This window comes from Labeo rohita, chromosome 11 (assembly GCF_022985175.1).
Source record: "Labeo rohita strain BAU-BD-2019 chromosome 11, IGBB_LRoh.1.0, whole genome shotgun sequence".
NCBI lineage: Eukaryota > Metazoa > Chordata > Actinopteri > Cypriniformes > Cyprinidae > Labeo > Labeo rohita.
The window spans coordinates 16,849,567-16,876,414 of NC_066879.1; the positions used below are offsets into that span (position 1 = coordinate 16,849,567).

General features: G+C 32.6%; 1 protein-coding gene across 3 annotated transcripts in view; it reads right to left on the reverse strand.

The window, feature by feature from the left end:
* Nucleotides 1–446: 446 nt before the first annotated feature.
* cdk18 (cyclin dependent kinase 18) overlaps nucleotides 447–26,848 on the reverse strand; it is a 128,600-nt gene continuing 102,198 nt past the window's right edge. For all 3 annotated transcript variants that reach the window (XM_051123307.1, XM_051123309.1, XM_051123308.1), the window contains exons 4-16: nucleotides 24,367–24,492; nucleotides 22,059–22,115; nucleotides 19,112–19,226; nucleotides 17,119–17,213; nucleotides 16,868–16,930; nucleotides 14,667–14,790; nucleotides 14,355–14,475; nucleotides 11,960–12,057; nucleotides 8,645–8,750; nucleotides 8,403–8,445; nucleotides 2,029–2,119; nucleotides 1,803–1,880; nucleotides 447–1,656 (exon numbers count right to left, since the gene is read on the reverse strand). In XM_051123307.1, coding sequence (XP_050979264.1) covers nucleotides 1,622–1,656; nucleotides 1,803–1,880; nucleotides 2,029–2,119; nucleotides 8,403–8,445; nucleotides 8,645–8,750; nucleotides 11,960–12,057; nucleotides 14,355–14,475; nucleotides 14,667–14,790; nucleotides 16,868–16,930; nucleotides 17,119–17,213; nucleotides 19,112–19,226; nucleotides 22,059–22,115; nucleotides 24,367–24,492 — 1,152 coding nt within the window. In that variant the 3' untranslated portion in view covers nucleotides 447–1,621. The remainder of the gene's footprint in view (nucleotides 1,657–1,802; nucleotides 1,881–2,028; nucleotides 2,120–8,402; nucleotides 8,446–8,644; nucleotides 8,751–11,959; nucleotides 12,058–14,354; nucleotides 14,476–14,666; nucleotides 14,791–16,867; nucleotides 16,931–17,118; nucleotides 17,214–19,111; nucleotides 19,227–22,058; nucleotides 22,116–24,366; nucleotides 24,493–26,848) is intronic.

Below are 26,848 nucleotides of genomic sequence, written 5' to 3' on the forward strand. Positions count from 1 at the left end.
TGTGAAGTGTACTAATGACAAATAACACAATTCAAGACAGTAAAACTATTGTTTGAGACAAGGGTAAGTCACATTCCCATGGTTCAACTCAACTCATTTATTTATTTAGTTTATTATTTAATTATTTTTGGCTTTTTCGCAGTCACAATACATTCAGCTTCAGAATAAGATCCATAATAGAATAGACAAATCACACAAAATATTTAATATCACATTTCATACAAAAATTCTAAATCTTTTATAAAACATTTAGACATCATCTAAGATCATTTAATACCATTTTTTTTTTTTTTTTTGTTTTTTTTTTTCCTCTGGCAAAAGTTCACTGAGAATAAAGAAAACACTTGTCAAAATACATATGTTTATATATTAATTCTTTTCAGTAGTATTTAAAATATTTTCATTTACCACAAAACGCATAAATTAGTGCCGCAGCTGCATTAATGTTAAACTAAATCTTTTTACGTCATTATATTTGATAGAATTTCATCTTTGTCAGTCAATATGTTCTCTGGTGGTCTTTAGGTAATTAAGCTTTTAATTTCTTTCCACTGTAAAACTAACTTGTGCTCAGTGTCGTTTACAATAAACTAAAGAGTCATAGTGCTTTCATTTTTAAACTACAAGATACAGTAGGAGAAGGTGAACAACATTAGGTTTCAGGTCCAGGACACTTGCATGCCATGTGCAAATACGGAGTAGCAATTAGCTTAAATGGCAAAACGAATATCAGCATGTGCAATTACTTGAAAGGACCGAGATCCTTGAGGAGATTGAAGTAGATGGTTTTTCGAAAGGCGTAAAATTGGACCCCATCATCTCTTACGGTCTGCAAAAGGCACCTTTTGATGATTTCGTAAATTAATAACTAGTCAAAGATGCTGTAAGCGAGTACCATAGCTTTTTTTAATTTTTTTTTTTTTTTAGCCAATCAGAAATCAGCCTGTCAATCATTTTATATACAGGGCGGGATTTAGAATTTTGCTAAAATCACTTACAGCACCTTTAGTAGCAATTTCAATGGTATCATGACAGAATTCAAGTAGTTTTCTATTCAATGGCTCATATATTTGAGACTTTACATTTTAAATGTGTCAAGCCTACTTTATATTAAAGTATTAAATGAACGCTTGTAAAATTAATCGCAGTATGAGCTTGTGCAATGACTCGTCAAACACGTATGGCAAAACAAGTCAAACCACAAACAGAAATGAAGGAAATTTCACTCAATGGGAAATATAGGACATGAAGCTACCATGTTTCTTGCACATACACATACACGCACAATTAAAAATACTATGAAAGTCTGAAAATACTACTAGAAATGGCGGAGAAGAGGCCGAACTCAAAGCTCTGAGCTTTAGGATCAGTGTGGTTTTTAGGTTTGAAAGAGACTACAAGAGATTTGATTGAGCCTTGGTCACACTTTTAACCAGCTAATGTTATGACTGAGGATGATTCACTTCTGTTCAGTCTGTTTTCTGATATACAGACTAATAAACTTGTGTTTGTGAATGGATGCATGCATGCATGCATGTGTTGGATGGAGAAACAAAGCTGTTTGCTTCATAATGGTTTTGTTCAGGCGATCTCTTCATGCGCACCACTTTGTTTCTTGTCCTCAGAATATGCTTTGTCTGCGATTCTTGCCTCGACCTGGATTTGGAGAAAACAACCCACTTTTAGACAGATCTGCAGGAGTGCAGGTGAGTACGTAGGACAGCATTAAATCCTAATTAATTAATATGCCGTATGCATGACTAAACATGATCAAGTTGCGCTTTGCAAATAGAGTAGAATACCCGGCGGTTGGAATACTGAGCTCTTGTGTCCCGGATCCTTCTGTAGCTGGATCTCCCTCAGTGAAAACACAGATGAGGCTAGAGAGGATAGAAGACAAGTGGGTGATGATCAAAGCGATTGTATTTTCTTGTTTGTTGTTGCATCAAGGAAAAAGACAGATTGTGTTGAGGTGATGTTATATAAGCAGACTGTCTAGAAATGCAGTAAATATTGGGATGAACTCACTGTCAGGTATGGAGTGGATGTTCTCGCCCAGAGTCAGGAAATAAGAGTGTCTCAGAGATGACTCGGCGGAAATCCTGCGTCTGGTGTCGTACTGAACAAAAACAGAACAAAAACATGGAGGAAAAACAGTGATTTAATGCTTTTTTTCTTTCTTTTTTTTTTTTAAAGTTAAATTATATTATATATATTATATTTAATGCTGTGTTTTGTATGCTTCTGGAATAATACGGTGAAACATTTTTTTTAAATATTTTATATTATTAAATGTAATTATATTATATATAATTCTCTCTCTCTCTCTCTCTCTGATACTAATAATTTTTTATATAAAAATTGTTTATGTGTTTGTATATATATATATATATATGTATATACATTTGTATATACATATATATACACAATTATAAAAAATTATATATATATCATATTTTTATATATTTCTATATATTACTCTGTCGCTTGCTCTCTCTCTCTCTCTCTCTCTATGATACAAAATTAATTATATAAAAATATATAAACTGTATACAATTCCAATATTCCAAATATATTATATATAACACAATATATAAAAATAATCCATAATGACTTTAATTGGGATTAAGAATATATTAAGATATTATATGCTTATATTACATATTATATTAGACATTATTTATTTTACATATAAATATTATAAGTTTCATGTTTTCTAGAAATTGATATCATCCATATTTGTTGTTTTTATCAGAAAAGAAAGCCTTCATTTGAATTTTCATCAACTTAAGTTTGAAATTTAACAATTTTATAATTTTTTGAATTTATAGTAGATGCTTTCTTACATTTAAATCCATAATTTATTTTATACACATTGCAAATTATATTTAGTATAAATCGTGTAATTGAAATGGAATATGTTGATCTAATAGTGACCATAATTTGCCATGTAGTATTATTTTTATTAAATATTAATTTAATATATAAGTAATTTGATATATATATAGTAATTTGAAATTTAAGTAATATAAAAACAAATTTATATACACACACACGTATATATATACACGTCATGTATATAAAGTATGACTTACATTTATATTTACATAGAAACGTTATAATATAAATTTCATATTTCAATCTATAGTGACCATCATTAGCCATATAAAAATTTAATTTACTTTTTATATAATATTTTCATAAAATTTTCTGTAAATATTAACATCGATGTTTGTTTTCTCAGAGAAGACTACATTTTAATTTTAGTCAACTTTGAATAAAATTATATAAAATATAATTTATATAAAAATTTATAGATTTTTGAAGTACCATAGATACTCTCAACTAACAGAAATGTACTAAAAGCCACAGAACTTGAATTTTTACTTGCATGCGTGACGCTTTATTTTGCGCACTAGAGCGCGAGTTACAGTAGCAGCCTGTGATCTTTCCCGTCGTGTGTGCTCTTCACTAATGACTCGATCTGAGCACAGCTCCCCTGACTTGTTGATCCCTGAGCTCTAAAGTAGTTTTAAATAATGAAGCACCCATCACCCTGCTGTCATCTCACACAAAGTTATAAAATTGTCTCCGGCGAAGTTTGGCGGTGTTTCAAGCGAGCAGAGCGTTCAGAGCGCATTGTGTGCGGCTGACGGCGCGATCAGTCAGCGGGGTTTGATGAGAAACAGGTGCACGGTTCGGACTCATTAAGGCCGCTGTCACCATTAACGAATCGCGCGCTCCGCGGTCTTTCATCATAATGACAGGTCAGTGCGCACTCAAGCTGCGCGCGCCATCAGAGAAAGAGAGAAACGCATTCACGTTTCTACACAAATACCGCGTTCTTCCCAAATACAAACGTGCACAGTCTGAGACATCCCATTGACTCCTACTGTAGTTAAATTAAAGCAATCATAATTATTGCACTAACCCTAACTTTTTTTTTAGGCTTTTTATCATCTGACACAATGAGGGTACATGGTACAGTTTGTAGGTGCAGATTTTATTTAGGACATTATTTGGCACAGCCCTTTTAATCATATTAACCAAACTGTCATACTGCAGAGACATTATAGTATATTGACTTAAAGTTTGTAAATTAAGCTTATCTTAATAGTTTGATGGTATTACCTGGATAGAGGGTAGACAAATTTTAAAGTGCATAAAGACATCAGTCATTTTTCTTGGTCTTTTTAGGCGACTTTTAATATTTGTAAGTTCAGCTAATCATAATAGTTTGCAGATTTTACTGGCTTTTGCTGGTAAATGATTCATGAACCTGCTCCGAAGTTTTGATCTGAATCAAATGATTGCAAAACTGCACCGAAGTCCTGATCTGAATCAAATGGCCTTACAAACCCGCACTGAAGTCCCAATCTGAATAAAATGATCTACGAACACGCACCTAAGTCCCTTTGTGAATCAAATGATTTGCGAAACTGCACCAACGTCTTGATCTGAATCGAATGATTCACAAACAAGCTCCAAAGTCCCGATCTGAATCAAATAATTTGCAAACCTGCACTGAAGTCCCGATCTGAATTAAATGTTTCGCGAACCTGCACCAAAGTCCTGATTTGAATCAAATGTTTCACGAACCCGCACCAAAGTCCCGATCTGAATCAAATGATTTGCGAAACTGCACCAAAGTCTTGATCTGAACTGAATGATTCACAAACATGCACCGAAATCCCGATCTGAATCAAATAATTTGCAAACCTGCATTGAAGTCCCGATCTGAATTAAATGTTTCGCGAACCTGCACCAAAGTCCTGATTTGAATCAAATGTTTCACGAACCCGCACCAAAGTCCCGATCTGAATCAAATGATTTGCGAAACTGCACCAAAGTCTTGATCTGAACTGAATGATTCACAAACATGCACCGAAATCCCGATCTTAATCAAATAATTTGCAAACCTGCACTGATGTCCTGATTTGAATCAAATGTTTTGCGAAACCGCACCAAAGTCCCAATCTTAATCAAATGACTTGCAAACCCATATCAAAGTCCCAATCTGAATCCAATGATTTGCGAACCTGCACTGAGGTCCCAATATGAATCAAATGTTTCTCGAACCCGCACCGAAATCCCAATCTGAATCAAATCATTCGCAAACCCACACTGAAGTCCTGATCTGAATCAAATTATTCAAAAAACCTGCACCGAAGTTCCGATTTGAATCAGATGTTTTGCATTCTGAAGTTCCGATCTGAATCGAAAGAATGATTTAAATCAAATGTTTTGTGAACTCGCACCAGCGTCCCGATCTGAATCATATGACTCGCAAACCCATATCAAAGTCCAGATCTGAATCCAATGATTCGCAAACATGCACCGCAGTCCCGATCTGAATCAAATGATTTGCGAACCTGTACCGAAGTCCCGTTCTGAATCAAATTGTTCGAAAAACCCACATCGAAGTCTCGATCTGAATCAAATGATTTGAAAAACCCATTCTGAATTCCCATTCTGAATCAAATGTTTTACAAACCAGCACCATAGTCCAGATCTGAAACAAATGTTTTGCGTACCAGTACCAAAGTCCCAATTGAAATCAAATGATTTGCAAACCTGCACCGAAGTCCCGATTGCAATGAAATGATTCGTCCACCTGCACAGAAGTCCCGATCTGAATCAAAAGAATTGCAAACCTGCACCAAAGTCCCGATCTGAATTGTTTCATGTTCTGAAGTTCCAATCTGAATCAAAAGAATCGCAAACTCACACCAAAGTCCTGTTCTGAATTAAATGTTTTGCAAACCTGCACCAAAGTCCCGATCTGAATCGAATGATTCACAAACCCACACTGAAGTCCCGATCTAAATCAAATGATTCGGGAACACGCACTGTAGTCCTGATCTGAATCAAAAGTTACGCGATGCACGTTCTGATCTGAATCAAATGATTTGCAAATCCGCTTTGAAGCTCCGAAGCTCCGAAGCTCCGAATCAGCGTCAAAGCAGCTTTACAGTGTTAAAGAGGAAAATAATGAAAAGTCGATAATGCATAAGCACAACAGCAAACACAACATTTTTTTGTCATCGTCCAGCTCAGTTCAGTTCAAATAGTAGACTATCTGTGCAATCAAGTTGACAATATTACCTGACATTGTCTATTGTTTAATTCCGATTTAATAGTGTATTTAATCTAGACTAAATAAAGCTGCAGTATGTTATAAACAATAAAATGTACTCTACTAATTTTTGTTGTATTTACAGCTTAGAAATATTTTTTTACAGTGTAAAGGTCACTGACGTGCATTACTGTATGCAATGTCTACTGCAGACTACAGCCAAAAATGCTGTGATTAGCAAGTCTCTGGAAGAGTCTTTAGCCCGTGGCAGCCCTCTTTGTTCAGTCATTCCCCCAACATAATCTCGAACAATATTCATCTGAAAGGTCCTTACTCTTGCCTGTACCTGAGTGAAGCGTGGAGGTGTCAGCCTGCGTTTGTTTACCTGTGTTTTGATAACGCTATAATGCGCTGTGCCTGACACTCTTGCCTGTATCAAACTAATTGGACCTGGAGGAGAGCAGGCAGAGAGGGGAAGCTGACACCATAATTAGCTTCTGAGCTCACTCCATCTCAGCAGCGAAACTCTTAACAAGGGCCTTTTTTCACCCGGGGATTTGTGGAAGCTGAAGACAGTTGCAGTTCCATGGCATTAAACAGCACCTCTCTGGCCTCTCTGCACATGTGCTGTGTGCTTGTTAGAATCGCACACATAAATGTCTCATGCTAGAGATTGACCAATGTGAATAGATTTTAGTTATGATTAATTGATTTTAATTGAGTAGTGCAAATAGTTTTTAACTGATTAGTAGTTGATCTGATTTAGTAATTTATTTCCTAGTTTTGCCACAGTAATTATACTTACAGACTATTTTAATGATGTCCTTACTACCTTACACTGCTGTCTATGCAGGCTCAGAAAGCTTTCGGATTTCCAGCAATATTCCTGTTTCATCCATGCTGTGATACCAGAAATATTGTCTTCCTACTATTCTGCCATATGCCGTCCTCTGATGACCTCTTTCACCAGCAGGGTGTTTCTAAACACAGTACCACCACTGGCTCGGTGTGTGTGCATGTGCATGTGTTTCGGACTATTCTCAGTACAGCCCTGCAGGGCTGCTGTTTCTGACATCTGACATAGACTGGCAAAACCTCATATTGCATAAATCTATTGTCTCATATCTTCTTGGCTCCTCCTCAGCATTCCAAGAACTGGAAAGTTGTCCATACACAGAGCAATGTACCTCAGATAATATGTGTTTTCAGTAAGAATGTACTCTATGCAAATACATAAATACAGGGATTGATGCTTGCTATTTTACTTTTTTGATATTAATTTTAAATAATTAGGAGTGCATAAAGACCTAAAAGTGGATATAAGGAGGCATTTGTATACAAAATTATTTTATTTTATTTATTTGGGTACTAAAACTACACTACGTTTTAAAAAAAATATGTTTTCAGTAAGTATGTACTTGCTTTTTAACTTTTTATTTTATTTTAATTAAAATATTTTAGAGTGTGTAAATACCTAAAAGTGCATGATGTATCATATAATTAATTTTTCCTTAAAAAAGAGATATAAGGAGGCATTTGCATGCAAAATTATTTAATTTTAATTATTCGGGTGCTAAAAGTACACTAGGTTTTTAAATATATATGTTTAAACTGTATTTACTTATTAATTCACCCCAAAAAATGAAAAATTGCTGAAAATGTACTCACCCTCAGGCCTTGTAGGATGTAGATGAGTTTGTTTTTTTATTGGAACATATTAAGAGCAATTTAACATTAGATCACTTGCTCACCAATCGTCTGCAGTGAATGGGTGCCGTCAGAATGAGAGACAGCTGATCAAAACATCACAATAATCCACAAGTAATCCAAACCACTCCAGTCCATCAATTAACATGTTTCTAATTGCAAATGGTGGCTTCTGGCTAAAATATGAGGTCTCTGTCTATAATAAAAATCATCTGAATCAGGGGAGAAATATGCACAGGTCAAGTGTAATTTTTATGTAAGAGGACAACATTATAGACCTACAAAGATGCAGCTTTTGCTTCACAAAACATTAACTGATGTACTTGAGTGGTGTGGATTGCTTGTGAATTATTGTGATGTTTTTATCAGCTGTTTGGACCCTCATTCTGACGGCACCCATTCACTGCAGTGGATCCATTGGTGAGCAAGTGATTTAATGCTACATTTCTCCAAATCTGTTCTGATAAACAAACAAACTAATCTGGGATGGTTATAAGCAAGCCCGAAATACTCTCACTTGTGATGCATTGGCTGAGGTTTTGCATTTGTGTTTGCATACTTGCATGTTTCTACCTCAAATCAGAATAATGCTTTTTTTTATTTTTAGATTTTTACTCACCAGCAATAGAGCCGTAAGAAGGTCTATTCCCTCTGTGTCAAGCCTTGAAACAAATAAACAAAAAAACAAGCTTGTATATTATAATATTCATCATCTATGATTCATAGCATGCAAAGGCTCCAAAACATAGTGTTGTGTTTTTATTTATAGATACAGGTGTTTTTTTGTTTGTGCATTTTATTTAAAGAAGCCAAAAGCTAGTCCCGTTGCATGCAAGTTAGTTTGTGGTGTATGTGTGGTACCTGGGCACATGATTAATGAGCGCTTGTGCTCTGTACTGAGGAAACAGGTAGGATTTGAATTCCTCATTAGCTGTGATTCCAGGCCAGGTCTCCTCGGTTGGGGTGCCTGGTTACGGAAAGAAGTGTAAGAATTTTAGTACGTGTCCTACAGTGAGATAATTAGACCTCCATTCAGCTTCAGACGGTGCACCCGCGACCACCCACAGTCCGTTCGCTGACCGCCTGATGCATACTGCATAAAAAATGGCTGATGTTTTGTTGATCTGGCAAGCCCTGATCCGGTTGGCTGGCTTTGCACAGCTTCTGAATCGAATTGCACAGGTTGTCATGTTTACAGCTGGCTGCTGGAACGAGCACTTATGAGGAGTTTGTAATCACTCAATCTGAGAGTTTGCCAGCAAGTCACTTAGTAGTAAGTAAATTAGTTTTCTGTGAAACAAGTGCTTTTGGATACAAAGAAATTCTGATTTTTTTTAATGATTTACATAAAGCCAAATGTTGAACAATTACTGCTGTTAGGGGTGGGCGATATACCAGTAGACATGATTAACCGGTAGAAATGTGTCAAGTGGTAGAAATTTTCGACTGTCGTCTCTATCACAGTTACACGTGATGTAGCTGTGCCATGTGGTCACGAAAACGTATTGTTTGCATGCCTTTTTATGCATTGTGTTTTAAAAACAAGTGATTTTAAGCTGTTGAAATGCAATCAGCAGTAAAAGAGAACTCATTTGGCTACAGTATATGTGAAGATCTTGTTCATAGAGTGCAGGAGTACTGAACCAGGTTATTTTTGCTGCTTTATAGGCCTTGAATGAATATAAACACACTTGTGTGTGCCCGTCTTTGCAAGTATCTGCATAAACACAGTAATTTAGGTTTTAAGTGAATGCAAACAGCTGAGAAAGAAAACACGCATGTAACTGTACATTGGATCCAGGAAGCTCTTAAAGTGACAGCTGTCTAATATTCCTGCTGTCTGTCATTCATGTTAATCAAACAACAAAAGAGAGAAAATCTCTCACTGTTTTTGACTAACATCAATTTTGTAACTTTAATAAGAAGAAATATATATTTAATTTACACAGTGAAGAATATGCAGTGTTTTTATACATTTGATTACTTCATACAGTGTATGTAGCATTTCTTATTTATTTGTTATATTCATTAAATTGATCAAAAGAGACATTTAAAGTAGGGCTGTCATGATTAATTATGATTTTTTTAGTAATCGAGTAATCAGTCGATTATTCTGATGATTAATCGAGTTATTATTATTATTATTATTATTTATTTTTTGCTTCATATATCAGTTTGGTGGTCTTATCGTATCTATAAATGAGCAACATTTTATTTTTCCCCCCTAAATTGTTAATTAAATTGATCAAAAGAGGCATTTAAAGTAGGGCTGTAACAATTATGCATGATTTTAGTAATTGAGTAATCAGTCGATAATTCTGACAATTAATCAAGTAATTATTTATTTATTATTTATTATTTTTTGCTTCATATCTCAGTTTGGTTGTCTACTCCTGTCTATAAATGCGCAAAATTAAAAAAAAGGGGCTGTCACGGTTATTCATGATTATTTTAGTCATTGAGTAATCAGTCAATTATTCTGATGAGTAATTGAGTAATCGAGTTGTTATTTTATATATATATATATATATATATATATATATATAAATATATATATATTCATTACATTGATCAAAAGAGGCATTTAAAGTAGGGCTGTAACAATTATGCATGATTTTAGTAATTGAGTAATCAGTCGATTATTCTGACAATTAATCAAGTAATTATTTATTTATTATTTATTATTTTTTGCTTCATATCTCAGTTTGGTTGTCTACTCCTGTCTATAAATGCGCAAAATTAAAAAAAAGGGGCTGTCACGATTGTTCATGATTATTTTAGTAATCAGTCGATTATTCTGATGATTAATCAAGTTTTTTTTTTTTTTTTATTTTTTTTTTATTTACTTTTTTATTTATTTATTTACTTCATATCTCAGTTTGGTGATCTCCTGTCTATAAATGAGCAAAAAAAAAAAAAAAAAAAAAAATTAAATTGTTAAATTATTCTATAAGTTGATCAAAAGAGACATTTAAAGTAGGGCTGTCACGATTATTCATGATTATTTTAGTAATCGAGTAATCAGTAATCTTTTTTTTTTTTTTTGTGGTAATTAAAATAGACCTAAGCGAACAATAGCCGTAAGAAATATTTAAAATACATTTATAATAACAATAACACAATAATAATTAGTTCAAATAAAGTATCAAAAGCTAGTAATAATGGTTTTATTGAACAAAACTGTTAAAATACATAATGTATTATAAACAATAGAACTAATGTACATTACGCATTATAACAAATTACTATAGAGGGCGCCAACAGCCTGACGATTATTTTTACACTTTACTGCACAACCCAAATTACACGCATGCAAATAAAGTGTATATATTAAACCTGCATCATATATTTATTTAACTGTATCGTAGCGTTTGTGAATTCACAATAGCATTATGCTTTATGATTTTTAAATTGGTTTAATATATCATGCAGCCTTGGAAAATGGTCTAATAATGTATTTTGTGTATTCTTGTCCATGAAATGCACCACTTCCGGTATTTCCATGGGCAAAATGCAATTGAGGATTTTTTAAAATCCAGCATTCAAACTGAATCAAGGAATCGTGACAGCCCTAATTTAAAGATATTTATACTGTTACTAAAAGTTTCCATTTTAAATCAGCATATTTGAATGATTTCTGAAGGATCATGTGACACTGAAAACTGAAGTAATGATGCTGAAAATTCAGCTTTGCATTACAGAAATAAATTACATTTTAAATATATATTCAAACAGAAAACATTTTTTGTAAATTGTAAAAATATTTTACAGTATTACTGTGTTTACTGTATTTTTAATCAAATTAATGCAGCCTTGTTGAGCATAAGACTACTTTTAAAAAACCTTAAAAAACTAAACTGAAAATGTAACTAGTTTAAATATGCAAATGTTTACATTTGTCTAGAAAACCCCAAAAGGAGTTTTTCACAGTGATTCCATAAAATAAGCATTTTTGGGTTCCCAAAAGAACCTTTCATGTAACAGTTCCTAAAAGAAACATTTTTGTCTTAGTGTAAACTACATTTTAATGATCTGAAGAACCCTTTTTGACTCTAAGGTTCTGTGAATGTTAAAAATTCTTCATGGAACCATAGATGCCAATAAAGAACCTTTATTTTCAAGTATTTTAATTTATATATAACAATTAAAATGACACAAAATCTCTCTCGTACATACCCATGAGCCGAAATATCAGGTGTAGTTCCTCTTTAACAGTTGATCCAGGAAACATGGGACGGCCTGTCGCCATTTCGTACAGGATGCAGCCCACGCCCCTAGTCATATAGAGACATCCATCATTTCCCTGCTGCGTTATGATCAGAAAATCTCTTTTAATTTCAGTGCTGTTATTCTATACGTCAAAGCTTTTAAATGAAGCCAGCAGACATCATTTGAATATATCAGATCAGGACTGTCACAGATGTTTTAGATACGGCGTCTCTGAGAGTATTCTCCTATCACAGTTTGACGTCTGCTTGACTGGAGGGTAGTTTTGGGAAAGCTGCGAGGTGGAGATATGGGAAAGACACATGTGGCTGCTGTCACGCTCGGATTGATTAGCCCACTGGACTAATCCTGAGGATTAAACACAACGGCATTTTTATCGAACAGGACGGCTTAGCTTTAAAAAAGCATTTATGTCCGAGTCCGTGTCAGCTATCCAAGGTTGCCCGAGGAGTGCGTGTCAGGGTGCGCGTGTGACGTTAAAAGGTTGTGTCAGGAAAGACAGAATTCAATTTTCTAACTTAATGTTTCTTCTGGAGGACTGAGCAACAGTTGAGAGCTCTTTGGCATGATCAAACGGCAGTTTGATGCATTATTTCATAGAGTTCGTAAATAGGATTTTTTCCCCCTAAAACAAAAGGTTATGTGAAACCATTCGTTTAAATATTTTGACATGAGATGCTGAAAAAAATAAAATGGACTAAAATTGAATGTGTTTGAGTGCTGAAAAAGCAGAAAAGGTCCAGTGATGGCAAAGATCAATCATCTCAAAAACACTTTATACTAATAGTTCATAAAGAAAACTGGCCTTGTGTTAACAATACAAGTGTTTTGCCTATTTAAGATTTATGTATATTAACTGAACATAAAATTTCAATCCATTACAGTTTTATCATTAACTTAATGTTCTGCATATTCATCAGCCATACATGAATAAAAAAGATTTATATAACAGTACTAATGAACAATAACCAGGTATATATAATTATCATAAATCTAATTGACAATATGTAAACCAGTCTCATACATTTAACTAAATGAATCTGACTTAATTGCATTTGTATTATTTAAACGGTTAAATCTGGCAAGTTTAAACTGTTAAATTCCTACTATTTAAATGGTTGAATTTGTCTAGTTTAAATGGTGAAATTCATATTATTTAACTGGTTAATTTTTTTCTAGTTTAAATGAATAAATTCATATTTAAATGGTTAAATCTGTTTAGTTTAAATGGTAAAAATCATATTATTTAAATGGTTAAAATTCCCTATTTAAATAAAATTTGTAACTATTGTCTAATTAAAATGGTTAAAATCGCCTATGTAGATTAAACTGGTGTTATTTCACTGGTTAAATTTGTCAAATGATTGTATTTGTATTATTTAAACGGTTACATTTTTCTAGTTTAAATGGTTAAATTCATATTATTTAAATGGTTAAATTTATCTGTTTTAAATGGTTAAAATAATATTATTTAAACGATTAAATTTGTCTAGTTTATATTAATAAATTCACATTTAAATGGTTAAATTTGTCTAGATTAAATGGTTAAATTCATATTTAAATGGTTAAATTTTTCTAGTTTAAATGGTAAATTCATATTATTTTAATGATTGCATTTTGCAGGTTAAATTAAATGTGAAACAATAAATAATTTAAATGATTACAATGGCCAATTGAAATTAAATTGGAATTATTTCAATGGTTAAATTTGTCAAAAAGTAACATTTGTATTATTTAAATGGTTAAATTTGTCTAGTTGAATTGGTTAAATTTGTATTATTTAAATGGTTACATTTGTCTAGTTTAAATTGGTAATTTTATATTATTTAAATGGTTAAATGTATCTGTTTTAAATGGTTAAAATTAATATTATTTAAACTGTGAAATTTGTCTAGTTTAAATGGTTAAAATAATATTATTTCAACGGTTAAATCTGTGTAATTTAAATGGTTAAATTCATATTTAAATGGTTAGATTTGTCTAGTTTAAATGGTTAAATTCAAATTTGTATTACATTTGTATTATTTGAACAGTTAAATTTGTCTAGATAAAATGGTTAAGTCTGTCTAATTAAAAAAGATAAGGTGCTTTGTTTGTTTTTTTATGCGCTTGCTGTGATGTTGTTCACTGACCCAAGTCAAAAGAGCCCGGCTTCCAGTACATATCATGATTTATTGTTTTAGACTTTGAAAACATTTTTTTTTGCCAAGTATTGTGCATGAGCAGTATTATAAGATTTGCTTGAATATTTCATAATGTTAGCAACACATTGTGGCCGATGTCGTACAGTAGCACTATTGTGTTTAATGTTTACCACCAGTGGTTTATGGGAGAAACATCTTACCACATGTCTATCGGTGTTGAGTACTCCGTGGAACCCAGCAGGACATCGGGAGGTCGATACCATAAGGTCACAACCTCATTCGAATAGGTTTTTGTCGGGACTGATTTTGCTCTGGCCAAACCTTAACAAGCAAGATTAGACAGATAGTTAAGGCGATGAACAAACGTTGCTGGGTAACCCAGAATCCAAGCCAAGAGTCACATGGGAGACCGCTGCTGGGTAATGTGCTAAAAAAACAAGTCAGATATGCTTTGTTCTGAACACCAAAGTAAACGCATCTGTGAATATTCAGGCCTCGTAAGAAAGTCTCACCAAAGTCTGCCAGTTTGAGTTCTCCCTTGTCATTAATGAGCAAATTCTGAGGCTTCAGGTCCCTGTGGAGAATCTTCCTCTTATGACAATATGATAAACCACGAAGAAGCTGGAACATAAATATCTACAAGGACAGAGAGACGGGTGTTAGCGCTTCTAAAACTTAAAATACCAACAAAGACAGCATTTTAAGGCATCCCAAATGTAGGCAGCTACCTTCAAATGTAGATTTTGACCAAATTAAGTCAACACCACATGTATCTACTGCAGATAACGCAATTCCAGAATGCATTACGAAATATTCTGAAATATTCGAAAGTTGAAAATTTAGCTTTGTTTTTTAATTTAATAATGGCAAGTACATTATTTACTCTACTATATAGCTCATTATTTTATTTTATTTTATTTTTATTATATTTTAATGAATATTTTTTTTATGCCTGACATCATGTTTTATCCAGGTGCAGCATGATAAAGTGACATGCAAAAAGCAATAAGCTGTCGAATTAGAAAAGTTGATTACTGCTGTTAGTATAGTTTTTATTAATTTATTAATTTTTCAGCCTAAGTTCCAAATTATCATAAAACATGCAGGCTGTTTTCAGCTATTTTAAAATTGCCTATTTCAATTAAATTATTATTATTTTAATGGTTAATTTGTCAAATGGTTACATTTGTGTTTTAAAAACAGCTAAAATTTTCTAGTTTAAATAGTGAAATTTATATTATTTAAATGGATAAATCTGTCTAATTTAAAAGCGTAAATTTAAATTATATTAAATAGATAATGCAATCCCAGAATGCATTATGAAATGTTCTGAAATGTTATATTTGTTTTAATTCAGTAAAGACAAGAATAGAATAAATTAATTCAAAGAGTTCTTTACCCATTATTTACTCTGCTATATATCCTATTATTTTATTTTATTTTATTAATTTTTAATGAATATTATTTATGCCTGACATCATGTTTTATTCAGGTGCACCATGATAAAGTGTATAGTATAGTTTTTATTAATTTATTAATTTTTCAGCTTAAGTTCCCAATTATTATAAAATTATTATAAAACATACTTAATTTAAAATTGTCTATTTAAATTAAATTATTATTATTTTAATGGTTAATTTGTCAAATGGTTACATTTGTGTTTTATAAACAGCTAAATGTTTCTAATTTAAATAGTTAAATTTATATTATTTAAACGGTTAAATGTATCTAGTTTAAATAGTTAAATCTGTCTAAATTAAAAGGGCAAGTTTGATTTAAAAAAAAAAAAAAAAAATTTAATCAGATAATGCAATCCCAGAATGCATTATGAAATATTCTGAAGTGTTATATTTTTTTTTAATTCAATAATGACAAGTATAGATGAAATTAATTAAAAGACTTCTTTACCCAATACCCAATCTATGATTTATCACATTTTATTTTATTTTATTTTATTTTATTTGAATTTATTTATTTATTTATTTATTTTTATTTATTTTATTTTATTTTTATTTTTTATTTGAATTTATTTATTTTTTTTCAATACTTTTTATGTCTGACAGCATATTTTATCAAGGTGCAGTATGATAAAGTGACATGCAAAAAGCAATTAGCTGTCGAATTAGAAAAGTTGATTACTGCTGTTAGTATGGTTTTTATTAATTTATTAATTTTTCAGTCTAAATTCCTCATTATCATAAAACATATGGGCTATTTCCAAATCATTAGATGCTGTTAATCAGCGCTTGAAATGTCACCAAGAGATCTATGCTCAATTTATATTTAATTTTCTTTAATAAATTGACTTATTAGTCATTTAAACAAACTAATTAGTCAATTATGGGTTCCCAATGCTCTAATTTCCACTCAACTTTTCCCTATAGGTAAGAAAAATCACAAATGAGATCTCATTGCTTCTTTGAGTCTGCTGGGTAGCCCCGCCCACTGAAATGTCATTGGTCCAAAATCCTGCTCTTCACAACTGTATGTTCTGATTGGATGTGATGTTGTTGAGCAGCTTTGTGCTTGTAATTGATTAACAAATTGCTTGTCACTGGAAACTTGTTGTTATTTAGCAACATGTTAACATGTCACACTCTATCAGAGTCAGTTCGCTCACATCTCTCTTGCTATTTCGTGTTAGGATGCTGCCTTAGAAGGTAGCTGTCTATATAGATAATTGGTAAGCTTGCTGGTGTTTTTTCGCTGTTACCTTCACATTGTGCATGCTCATTAGATTTCCACAGTTGTCGAGGTACTGCTTCAAGTCACTGTCCTGCAAAGACAGTAGGTTGTGACATCAAAATGCCATTCAAAACAGACCAGCCCTGCCACTTTTTGAGATTGCTTTCATAGTTAGAGAGGAAAAGACGTCAAATACTGCCCCACCCAATATCACAAAGCATTGTTGGACTATACAGGCTGCTACAGTTTTGAGAAGAAAAGCCGTGTGACGTGGCTTACCAGATACTCGAAGACAAGGGTGAGACATCGGTCTGTATGGATGATGTCATGCAGCGTTACGATGTTGGCGTGTTTCAGGTTCTTTAGCAGTGACACTGGTGCAACACAACAAGAATATGACAATGAGCACCTAAAATAATAACCTCCAACGGGGTTGTGCAATATTCAGAATGGAACTGAGACTGGCTTTTGAAATTCTAATCCAGTTCCTGAATTTTAATCAAGCCAAACAGGATGCCGAATTGTTATTCAAATTAGAAAATGCCTCTAAGTGTTGTTTTGTATTAATTCATGCTGAAAATTAAATATTATTAATGATAAACAGCCAACATATTTACCATTTCTGGAAACATAAATGGAAATAAAATAAATATATATTATTTTATATAGTAATTATATATTATATTATTTATATAAAGATATTTTATATTATTTTAAATTATTTTAGTTGTTAATAAAATGTGCATTATATTGTAATGTAATCTGTATATTAAAAATGGCATATGTATTTTTTTTTAATATTTACATTTTTTAAAAATATTTTAACGACTAATGTATTACAAAGAAATAATATTCTAATATGCTGATACATGTTATTTCATGTTATTATTTGTGTTTATGATGTTATTATTGCTTATAATTTTTGTGAAAACAGTTAAAAACGTTTTTTTTAAAGATTTTTTCATAAATAGAAAGTTTTAAACAACAGCATTTATTTGAAAATATTTTGTAATATTATAAATAATTCTATATCATTTATAAATAAATTATAAAATTATATTTTTTTATAATTTTTTATAATTTATAAAAAATTAACTAAATTTGCGATAGATAGATAGTGAAAACAGTTAAAAACATACTTTTGTTAAATATCTTTTTTCATAAATACAAAGTTTTAAACAGCAGCTATATATATATATATATATATATATATATATATATATATAGTGAAAACAGTGAAAACAGTTAAAAACAGATATATATTTTTTTTAAATATCTTTTTTCATAAATACAAAGTTTTAAACAGCAGCATTTATTTGAAAATATTTTAATATTATAGATAAGTCATTAAAAATAATATATCTATATATATATATATATATATATATACACACACAGTATATATATATATATATATAAAATATTATATTTATATATATATATATATATATATATATAATTTATTTATTTATAATATTACTATATATATATATATATATATATATATATTATTTTTAATATGACTTATTTATAATATTAAAATATTTTATTACGATAGATAGATAGATAGATAGATAGATAATGAAAACAGTTAAAAACAGATATACTTTTTTAAGTTTTAAACAGCAGCATTTATTTGAAAATATTTTAATATTATAAATAAGTCATATTAAAAATAATATATATATATATATATATATATCATTTAATTAAAATTATAATAGACAGGTAGATTTATTTTTTATTTGTCATTTTTATTAAGTAATTATTAATTTATGGATTAGTAAGAATGCCCTAATTTGCCTCTCATTTTAAGTCTTTTTTTATGCGACAGAAAAGAATTAAATATTAAAGCAAGAATGAACGGGCACTTTTGCCAAAGTCTTCTGAGTCTCAGCTTTTTCTTTAGAGAAATGGATCCCAGTAATCTTAAATCTGAAGCAAGTTCATACTTAAATGAAGTCTGGAAGCTATGAAAGAATTGCTTTCCCTGACCTCTCGTGACATGTTTTGTAATGCAATTCATCACGGTATATTCCCTCTGTTGTGAGCTCGGCAGCCACTGGATGGCAGCCTTGCTTCACATCAGCGTTTCCCATTAGCAACCCTGCTCACGTACTCCATCTCATTTAGATGGAGTGATTCAGGCTGGGTGAAGAAGACGCCTGTGGCTTGCTAGTTTAGAATGTATACTCTTCGTGACAATCTGGGTTTTGAACAACTGGGGAGCTTCAAATCATAGTTGTGTGTCTGTGAGAGAGTAGGACGCCACCTTCCCGTATGGCCGTGCACGGGGCGCCCTCTTCGTGCTCCAGACGAATCTCTTTCAGCGCCACCAGGTTTTCTGTGAGTTTGCTGCGACCCTTAAACACCGTCGCGTATGTGCCCTGTTTGACAGACAGGAAGATAAAAATATGTCAATCATCTGGGAAACAGGAGTGGTGCAGAACAGATCAGTGGTTCTCTACTGGTTTTGCTCGAGGACACAGATTTTGGTGACTCCACGTATTGTACAAAAGCAAACCGTAATGTACGTTAAGTACCCTAAAGCCTGGCAATATGACAAATTAAGAACATGTTTGATTCTCAAATGTCTTTTGAATTTCGGACTGCACAAACAAGGTTAATCTCAGAGTTTATCCTTGTGTAGTTTTGTTAATTGTTGGTTTCTCAGGATGCATTTTCAAGTGTCTACCAAATGACAGATTAATTTGTGATTAAAATATTGTAGAGATTGACTGGAAACGTGGTTTTTGATGTCAACAAGATGATGTATAATAGAAGAAAACACATTGTCTGTTCTAAATACATAATTATATGGTAAACTGCATTGCACTTTTGCATTCAACATTGTTTTTATTCCTGTTTTCATGAACCATATCAAGCCTGCATGAACCAGATGAGAACCACTGGATTAGACCTGTATGAAACTTGTTGATCTAGTTTGGTTAGAGATTTATTGCTTTGAACCACAATATCAGCTGGGATAAGATAGAAAATCTAAACTACTCTTTAAAACGAGTGAGCTATGACAGTCATTTCATATTATATACGTGTATGTTGGCTAGAGCTGAGCATCATGTTCATATTTCCAAAAATGAAATTAGTTTTTTACAGCTTCGTTGTAAGTGGATAATAATGATAATCCAGGAACAGTGGATCAAAACCTATAAAAATATAAAATATGGTTTAGTTGTGTGGTTCAAGATCTGGACTGTTAACTGAAAAGTTGTACATTGTTGTTTAAAGCTTTAGTGTCAGCAAGTTATTTTAATGTGTATAAAAGTCTCTTTTCTCACCAAGGCTCATGGTAAAAAATGTGAAATGTTATTAAAAAGTAAAATAAATGTTTTCTATTTCAATACATTGTAAAATGTAATTTATTCCTCTGATGCAAAGCTGAATTTTCAGCATCATTACTCCAGTCTTTAGTGTCACATGATCCTTTAGGATTTTTTGAAAAAGATTTCTTATTATGTTGAAAATACTTGTGCTTGATATTTTTTGTGTAAATGGTTATAAAATGTTCCAAAGAACAGCCTTCATTGACGCTGTAAATGTCTTTACTGTCACTTTTGGTCAAATGAATGTGTCCTTGCTGGTTAAAAGTATTAATTAAAAAAAAAAAAAAAAAAAAAAACCTCACTTTTTTGAAGGTTTGGTTCAAAGCCTTACTAGGGTAGATCCATGAACTACATCCCGTCATTTATGTAGCAAGACCTAAGATTCCTCCAAGGTGATTGTCCTTGTAAATGAATTTGTATAAAGCTGCCTGCTAAATGATATGCCTATTAGGTTAAAGATTTTAAATGCAATATTACAGATATTTCACTCAAAAAAGAGCAATTTCTAGCTGATATGATATTTTAGAGCTAGAATAAAACCATATCACACTTTTTAAGATTTTATTAAATTCCCTGACTCTTCCAGGCTGAGCTAAAAGCACCTTTAAATGTTAATTAAAAAATAGTCCAGTAATAGTGGATCAAAACCTATAGCAATTTAAAGTATGAAGTGGTTTAGCTGTGTGGTTTAAGATCTGGGCTGCTAATTAAAATTTTAGGGTCAGTAAGGTGTTTTAATGTTTATAAAAGTCTCTTTTCTCACCCAGGCTGTATTTATTTGATCCAAAAAATTGTGAAATATTTTTAAAATGAAAAATAACTCTTTTCTATTTCAATATATTGTAAAATGTAATTTATTCATGCGATGCAAAACTGAATTTTCAGCATCATTACTCCAGTCCATAGTGTCACATGATCCTTTAGGATTTTTAAAAAAGATTTCTTATTTGTATTTATGTTGAAAACACTTGTGCTTGATATTTTTGTGTAAATGATTATTAAAAAAATCCAAAGAACAGCAGAACAACATTTATTAACATTATAAATGTCTTTACTGTCACGTTTGATCAATTTAATGCATCCTTAATCCATCTTTAAAAAAAAAAAAGGCTTTGAACAGGTTTGGTTCAAAGCCTTACTAGATCCGTGAACTATATCCCATCATTTACTTAGCAAGACCTAAGATTCCTCCAAGGTGATTTTCCTTAAAAATTGATAATCCTTGTATAAAAGTGTCTGCTGAATGACAAGCCTATTATAGGTTAAGATTTTTAAATGCGATATTGCAGGTATTTCACCCACAAAAGAGCAATTTCTAGCTAATATGATATTTTAGAGCTAGAATAAAATCATATCACACTTTTTAAGATTGTAATAATTTCCCTGACTTTTCCAGACTGTGCACCTTTAAACGTTAATGATAACATTTAACTGCTGATAAAAAGATATGAAATGTGCTTTACCGTTATTTGTTTCTTTATTGAGGTGAATTCACTACAGTCCTTGTCCAGTGTTTTTCCAATACTTTAGGTTTTTTCTCACACACTCATTAGATACGGTATTCCTCAGGGTTGTATGTAGTACATTATTTCTCACAATTTGCAATGTGCATGCTTTGTTGCACTTAATGGAAAATTGACGGGCTAGTCGCGGTACAGCTTTGAGCATATTAGAGACTGATGTCTCTTCATGCCAAAGAAAAAGCCCATTAAATCAGAATCCACATTCAACACGACTCATATTCACTGTAATCGCCTGCGGGGGAATCTCGTAATGAACGCATTCGATTCTTCATTTAGATGGCTGCTGTTTTATGTTTTTAATTTTTGCCTATAACATTCTTTGTTTTCACCCAGGGAAGTGAAAACATCTTACCTCTCCTAGTTTGCCCAACTTCACATAGGTTTCCAGTTTCCCAAAGCCAATGTCCGACTGGAAAAGAATGGAATACAGTGTAAGCAAAGTGTCTTCAAGATACTTAAATAGTTTGTTGACAACATTTATGAATAGTTTTAGAAGCTGAAAACAGCGCGTGGATATTAACTCATGTAAATAAACATGAACTATAAGTGAGGCTGTTGTTAGGATTGCTAGTATTGTTTAATGTGAAGTACAAAACAAAAAACATATTTTGCACAAGTATGCGAATGCAACCAATGCTTTGAGTGCATACATTTTGTTTGAAAGCACACTGTAAAAAACAAAAAAACACAATTTGTTGAGTCAACTTAAAATAATATATTATCCTGCTGCCTTAAAATTTTAAGTTCAATCAACTTGAAATGTTACGTTTCAAATGTTAACTAAAAAATATGGTTTGTTAAACTTAAACGCTGGGTTTATAGATTTTGAGTTGAACCAAGTTTTTTTTTAAGTTGTCACTTAGTAACAATTTTTAGGCAGCAGGATTACAAATTATTTTAAGTTGACTCAACAAATTGTTTTTTACAGCAGCAGAATTATTTGATAGCACTTGACCTGAAAGTGAAAAATGGCTGTAGAAGTTGTTTATAATGTCTGTTAATGATAATGTTTATTACAACAGTTTGTGCAGTAATGCTTTGAATGCACCTTATGGTGTGTTATTTATCATTTGTAAGTATGTTTAGCAATATTTTTCAGCGCTAAAGCTATTTTGTAGATGAGTACACAAATAAAGCTAGAAATGCTAGAACAATGCATTAAAAGTGCACAAACAAGTTTTGCATGTTGTGTATAGCGCCCTTCACAATATAGTTTGAAAGCAATAGTATAGTTCGATAGTAGTTGAACTTAATGATCACTGTAAACTACAGTAATCGGGCTCTGAAGTGAAAATGCTATTCTTTTTCTCCATAGTGGAATCATTTTAAATAACTTGCAGTATAAATCTTTAAAAGGAATAGACATACTGTGAGCCACAAGGTTGTTAATCATTCAGCCTGCATTATTTTAGTTTATTGTGTTCTGCAATGGAATACCTGGTTAAAAAAAAAACTCTACGGTATAAAAAGTTTCCACCAGTTTCAACTTAAAAACTTGAGCTCAGCAGCCGCCTTAATTTTAAGTTAAATCAACTTAAAAGTACAAGTAACGTCAACTCATAAGTTAAATCAACTTAAAAGTACCAGTCATTCTAACTCAATTATTGTAGTGAGTTAAAATGACTTCTAGTTTAAAGTTGATTTAACTTAAAATTTTAAGTTGAAACTGGTGAAAACTTTTTACAGTGCATTACCCATGATTCTACAGAAAAATCTCCTCCAATCACAGAACTGCGTATGACTTGGTCATTTTTTCTTAAACTCTCAAACTACTTACATATTTGTGTGCATAATACGCATATTTCACAATAAATGTACATTTCTATAATCTTCAGATCTATCATTTTATTTTTCCAGTGTTTTATTTTGATTATGTCATTCACTATATGCTTTATGGGACTGTAATTCTTTCCTTTGTCAAAGCTGTCTGTTTCTCTAATTCTCACATTTTTTTTTGCGTCAAATCAAAGTTTGTAATGTTGTGATTCACCTTGTAACTGGTTGGTTACGTTAAACGCCTCATAACCCCAAAATGAAGATTTTTCTAAAATCCTTATAGACAAAAATGAATGGGAAAAATACTTCCAGGACCAAGGCCACTGAAAAACAGTGACTGACAATGCTAAAAATGTGTGTTGCGTTATGAATAAGCTCATTTTAAAAAAAAAAAGAAAAAAAAAGTACAAATTATCAAATTTTCAGTGCTCAATAAGATGCAGTGTGTTCATAATTGACATTTGCCATATATTTATACATTTGTTTTTCCCCACAAGCTTGTTGCAGTGCATTCTGGAGTTGCACTGACTGTAAAAAGGCATTTGTTGCTCAAGATTTTGTCTGTGAAAAAACAACGACAACTAGGTATCTGTGTACCATTGTATCCCTAAAATTCCTAATAATGTTGCCTAGGTAGGAAGCTCTCATGGTTTTGGAGCAGAATTTGTGTGCATGTAGAGAGGTTTACTTTAATAAGAAATTTATTTGAAGAAATTAACTGCATGTTTGTATGTTTTTTAAAATTGTAGTTATTCTGTTTTAAATGCAGAAACGTTAGTGGGGTTTTGGTCAGTCTGTAGTTATTAGCATTAATTTAAACTATGCAATGTCCTCGTTTAGATTGCATCAGCAGCTGTCTAAGCGAGTTTAGTTTGGTTACTAACCAGCGAGGCTCTTCTGGACATGCGGCTGAGCGGTTTGCACGGCGGAGGGCTTTCCATCTGTAACTTCTTCAGAAACTCTGGTGGGAGACGAATATCCATGGGCAGAGACATCCTCTTAGTTACATCCTGCACACACATCAAAGAGCTGTCAGCTATTAGCGTTCAGCTAGCACACATATGAAAACACAGCGTGTCAAGGTGAATATGACAGCTTTCTCCAGCGCGCAACACAACTCTACGCCTATAGGCAGAACCGACTATTCTTACCATGACGAACTCAGCATGACAATGAGAAAACCTGTCACTTTTCTCCAGTATGAAGACTCTCACTCAATAAAGGATTCTGGCGCAATCTCAACACACCAAGGCAGGGCAGGACAAAATATTGTGTCTTACGGTGAGCTGAAGTATATCCAACAATCTTTTCGCATTTAAGAAGCTCTGATGGAGTTAGTTCATAACTCGATTCATCGGCACGCTTAGGAGAGGCCCAAAAATAGCACGGCAATGAGGGGGAATCTTATGTGCTCTGAAAAATGAGAGCGTTCCCTGTGATTCCTCCCGCTTTGCCTTGTGGCTGCGTTTGTACGGTCGTGCAATAAAACTAGCCGGCGATTCTCAATAAAACCAGGGAATAAAAAGTCCTCCTTTCTCCTCGGTGTCTCTCCCGTCATGCCTGTGGGAATAAAATAAGGGTGCACGGTGCAGATAAAAGGTTTGCGAGAGCAGAAAGAAGCCGTCGGATTTGAAAATGGGAGAGGGCATTCATTCCAATTTTCCCCTTCTAGATTCATGGCTACTGAATAAGAAAGCTGACAGCCGAGGCAAAGAACACTCTGAATGCCGAGTCTGTCTTTTGTGGCGCCGGACTAACTTACAGGTAATACTTCCACTCCATTTAATGATGGACTCCATCTTTCTCATGTGCCTCAAACTGAGGCTCTTCTCTCGTACAGATACAGAATCGCATGGATGATTATGGTGAAAGAGAGGAGAAAAACAGGGAAGGTGATCAAGGCGGCAGGCCTCTGATTAGTCTGTTGTTGACACTTGGCAATCCAGTTGGCATGGTTTATTTTGAACCTTATTTTTGATTATACACACACACACACACACACACACACACATCACACATACATACCTACATATGTGTGTGTGTGTTTGTACTGAAGAGGATTATATTTTGATTGTTTCCCTGAGATACTTTGCATTCTTTGCAAAACTGTTGTTTCCCAGAAAAAAAAAAAATTTCTTCCGCAAAACTATTACATTCCCCTGAAAAACTTTGCATTCTTTCAAACAATTATTGCGTTCATCTGAAAAACTTTGCAAAGCTGTTTTTTTCCCTGAGAAACTCTGTATTATTTCGCAAAAGTATTGTGTTCCCCTAAAAAAAAAATTGTCTTGCAGAACTATTGCGTTTCCCAGAGAAACTTTGCACTCTTTTGCAAAAGAAGCATTGCTTTTTTTTTACAAAACTATCATGTTTCCCCACAAAACTTTGCGTTCTTTTGCAAAAGAAACATTGCATTTTTCACAAAACTATCACGTTTCCCCACAAAACTTTGCGTTTTATCGCAAAACTATTGTGTTCACCTGAAAAACTTTGTGGTCACTTGCAAAACTATTTTGCTCCCAAAAAACATTATGTTTTTTCACAAAACTAGTGTGTTTCTCTGAAAAAAAAACTGCATTTCCACAAGAAACTGCATTCTTTCACAAAACTATTGTGTTCTGAAAAAAATTGCGTTTCCACAAGAATCTGCATTCTTTCGCAAAACTATTGCGTTCCCCTGACAGTCTTTGCACTCTCTTACAAAACTATTGCATTTCACCGAGAAACTTTGCATTCTTTCAACAAAACTATCGTGTTCCTCTGAAAAACGTTGCGTTTTTTTTGTAAAACCATTGTTTCCCCAAGAAATGTTGCATACTTTTACAAAACTGTTGCGTTTTCCTGAAGAACGTTGCATTTTTTTTTGCAAAAACTATTCCGTTGCCACAAGAAACTGTTTCCTTTCGCAAAACTATTGCATTCCTGACAGTCTTTGCGCTCTCTTACAAAACTATTGCATTTCCCTGAAAAACTTTGCATTCTTTCGCCAAACTATTGCGTTTGTCTGAAAAACTTTTTGTTCTTTCGCAAAACTATTGCATTCCCCTGACAGTTTTTGCACTGTCTTGTAAAACTGTTGCATTTCCCTGAGAAACTTTGCATTCTTTCACAAAACTATTTTGTTCCTCTGAAAAACTTTGCGTTCTTTTGTAAAACTATTGTTTCTCTGAGAAATTTTGCTTTCTTTTGTAAAACTATTGTGTTTGCCTGAAAAACATTGCATTATTTCGTTAAACTGTTGCATTCCCCTAACAGTCTTTGCATTCTTTTGCAAAACTATTGAATTTCCCTGAAAAACAATTGCATTAGCTACCACAAACTTTGCATGCTTTCGTAAAACTAATGCATTCCCCTAATAAATTTTGT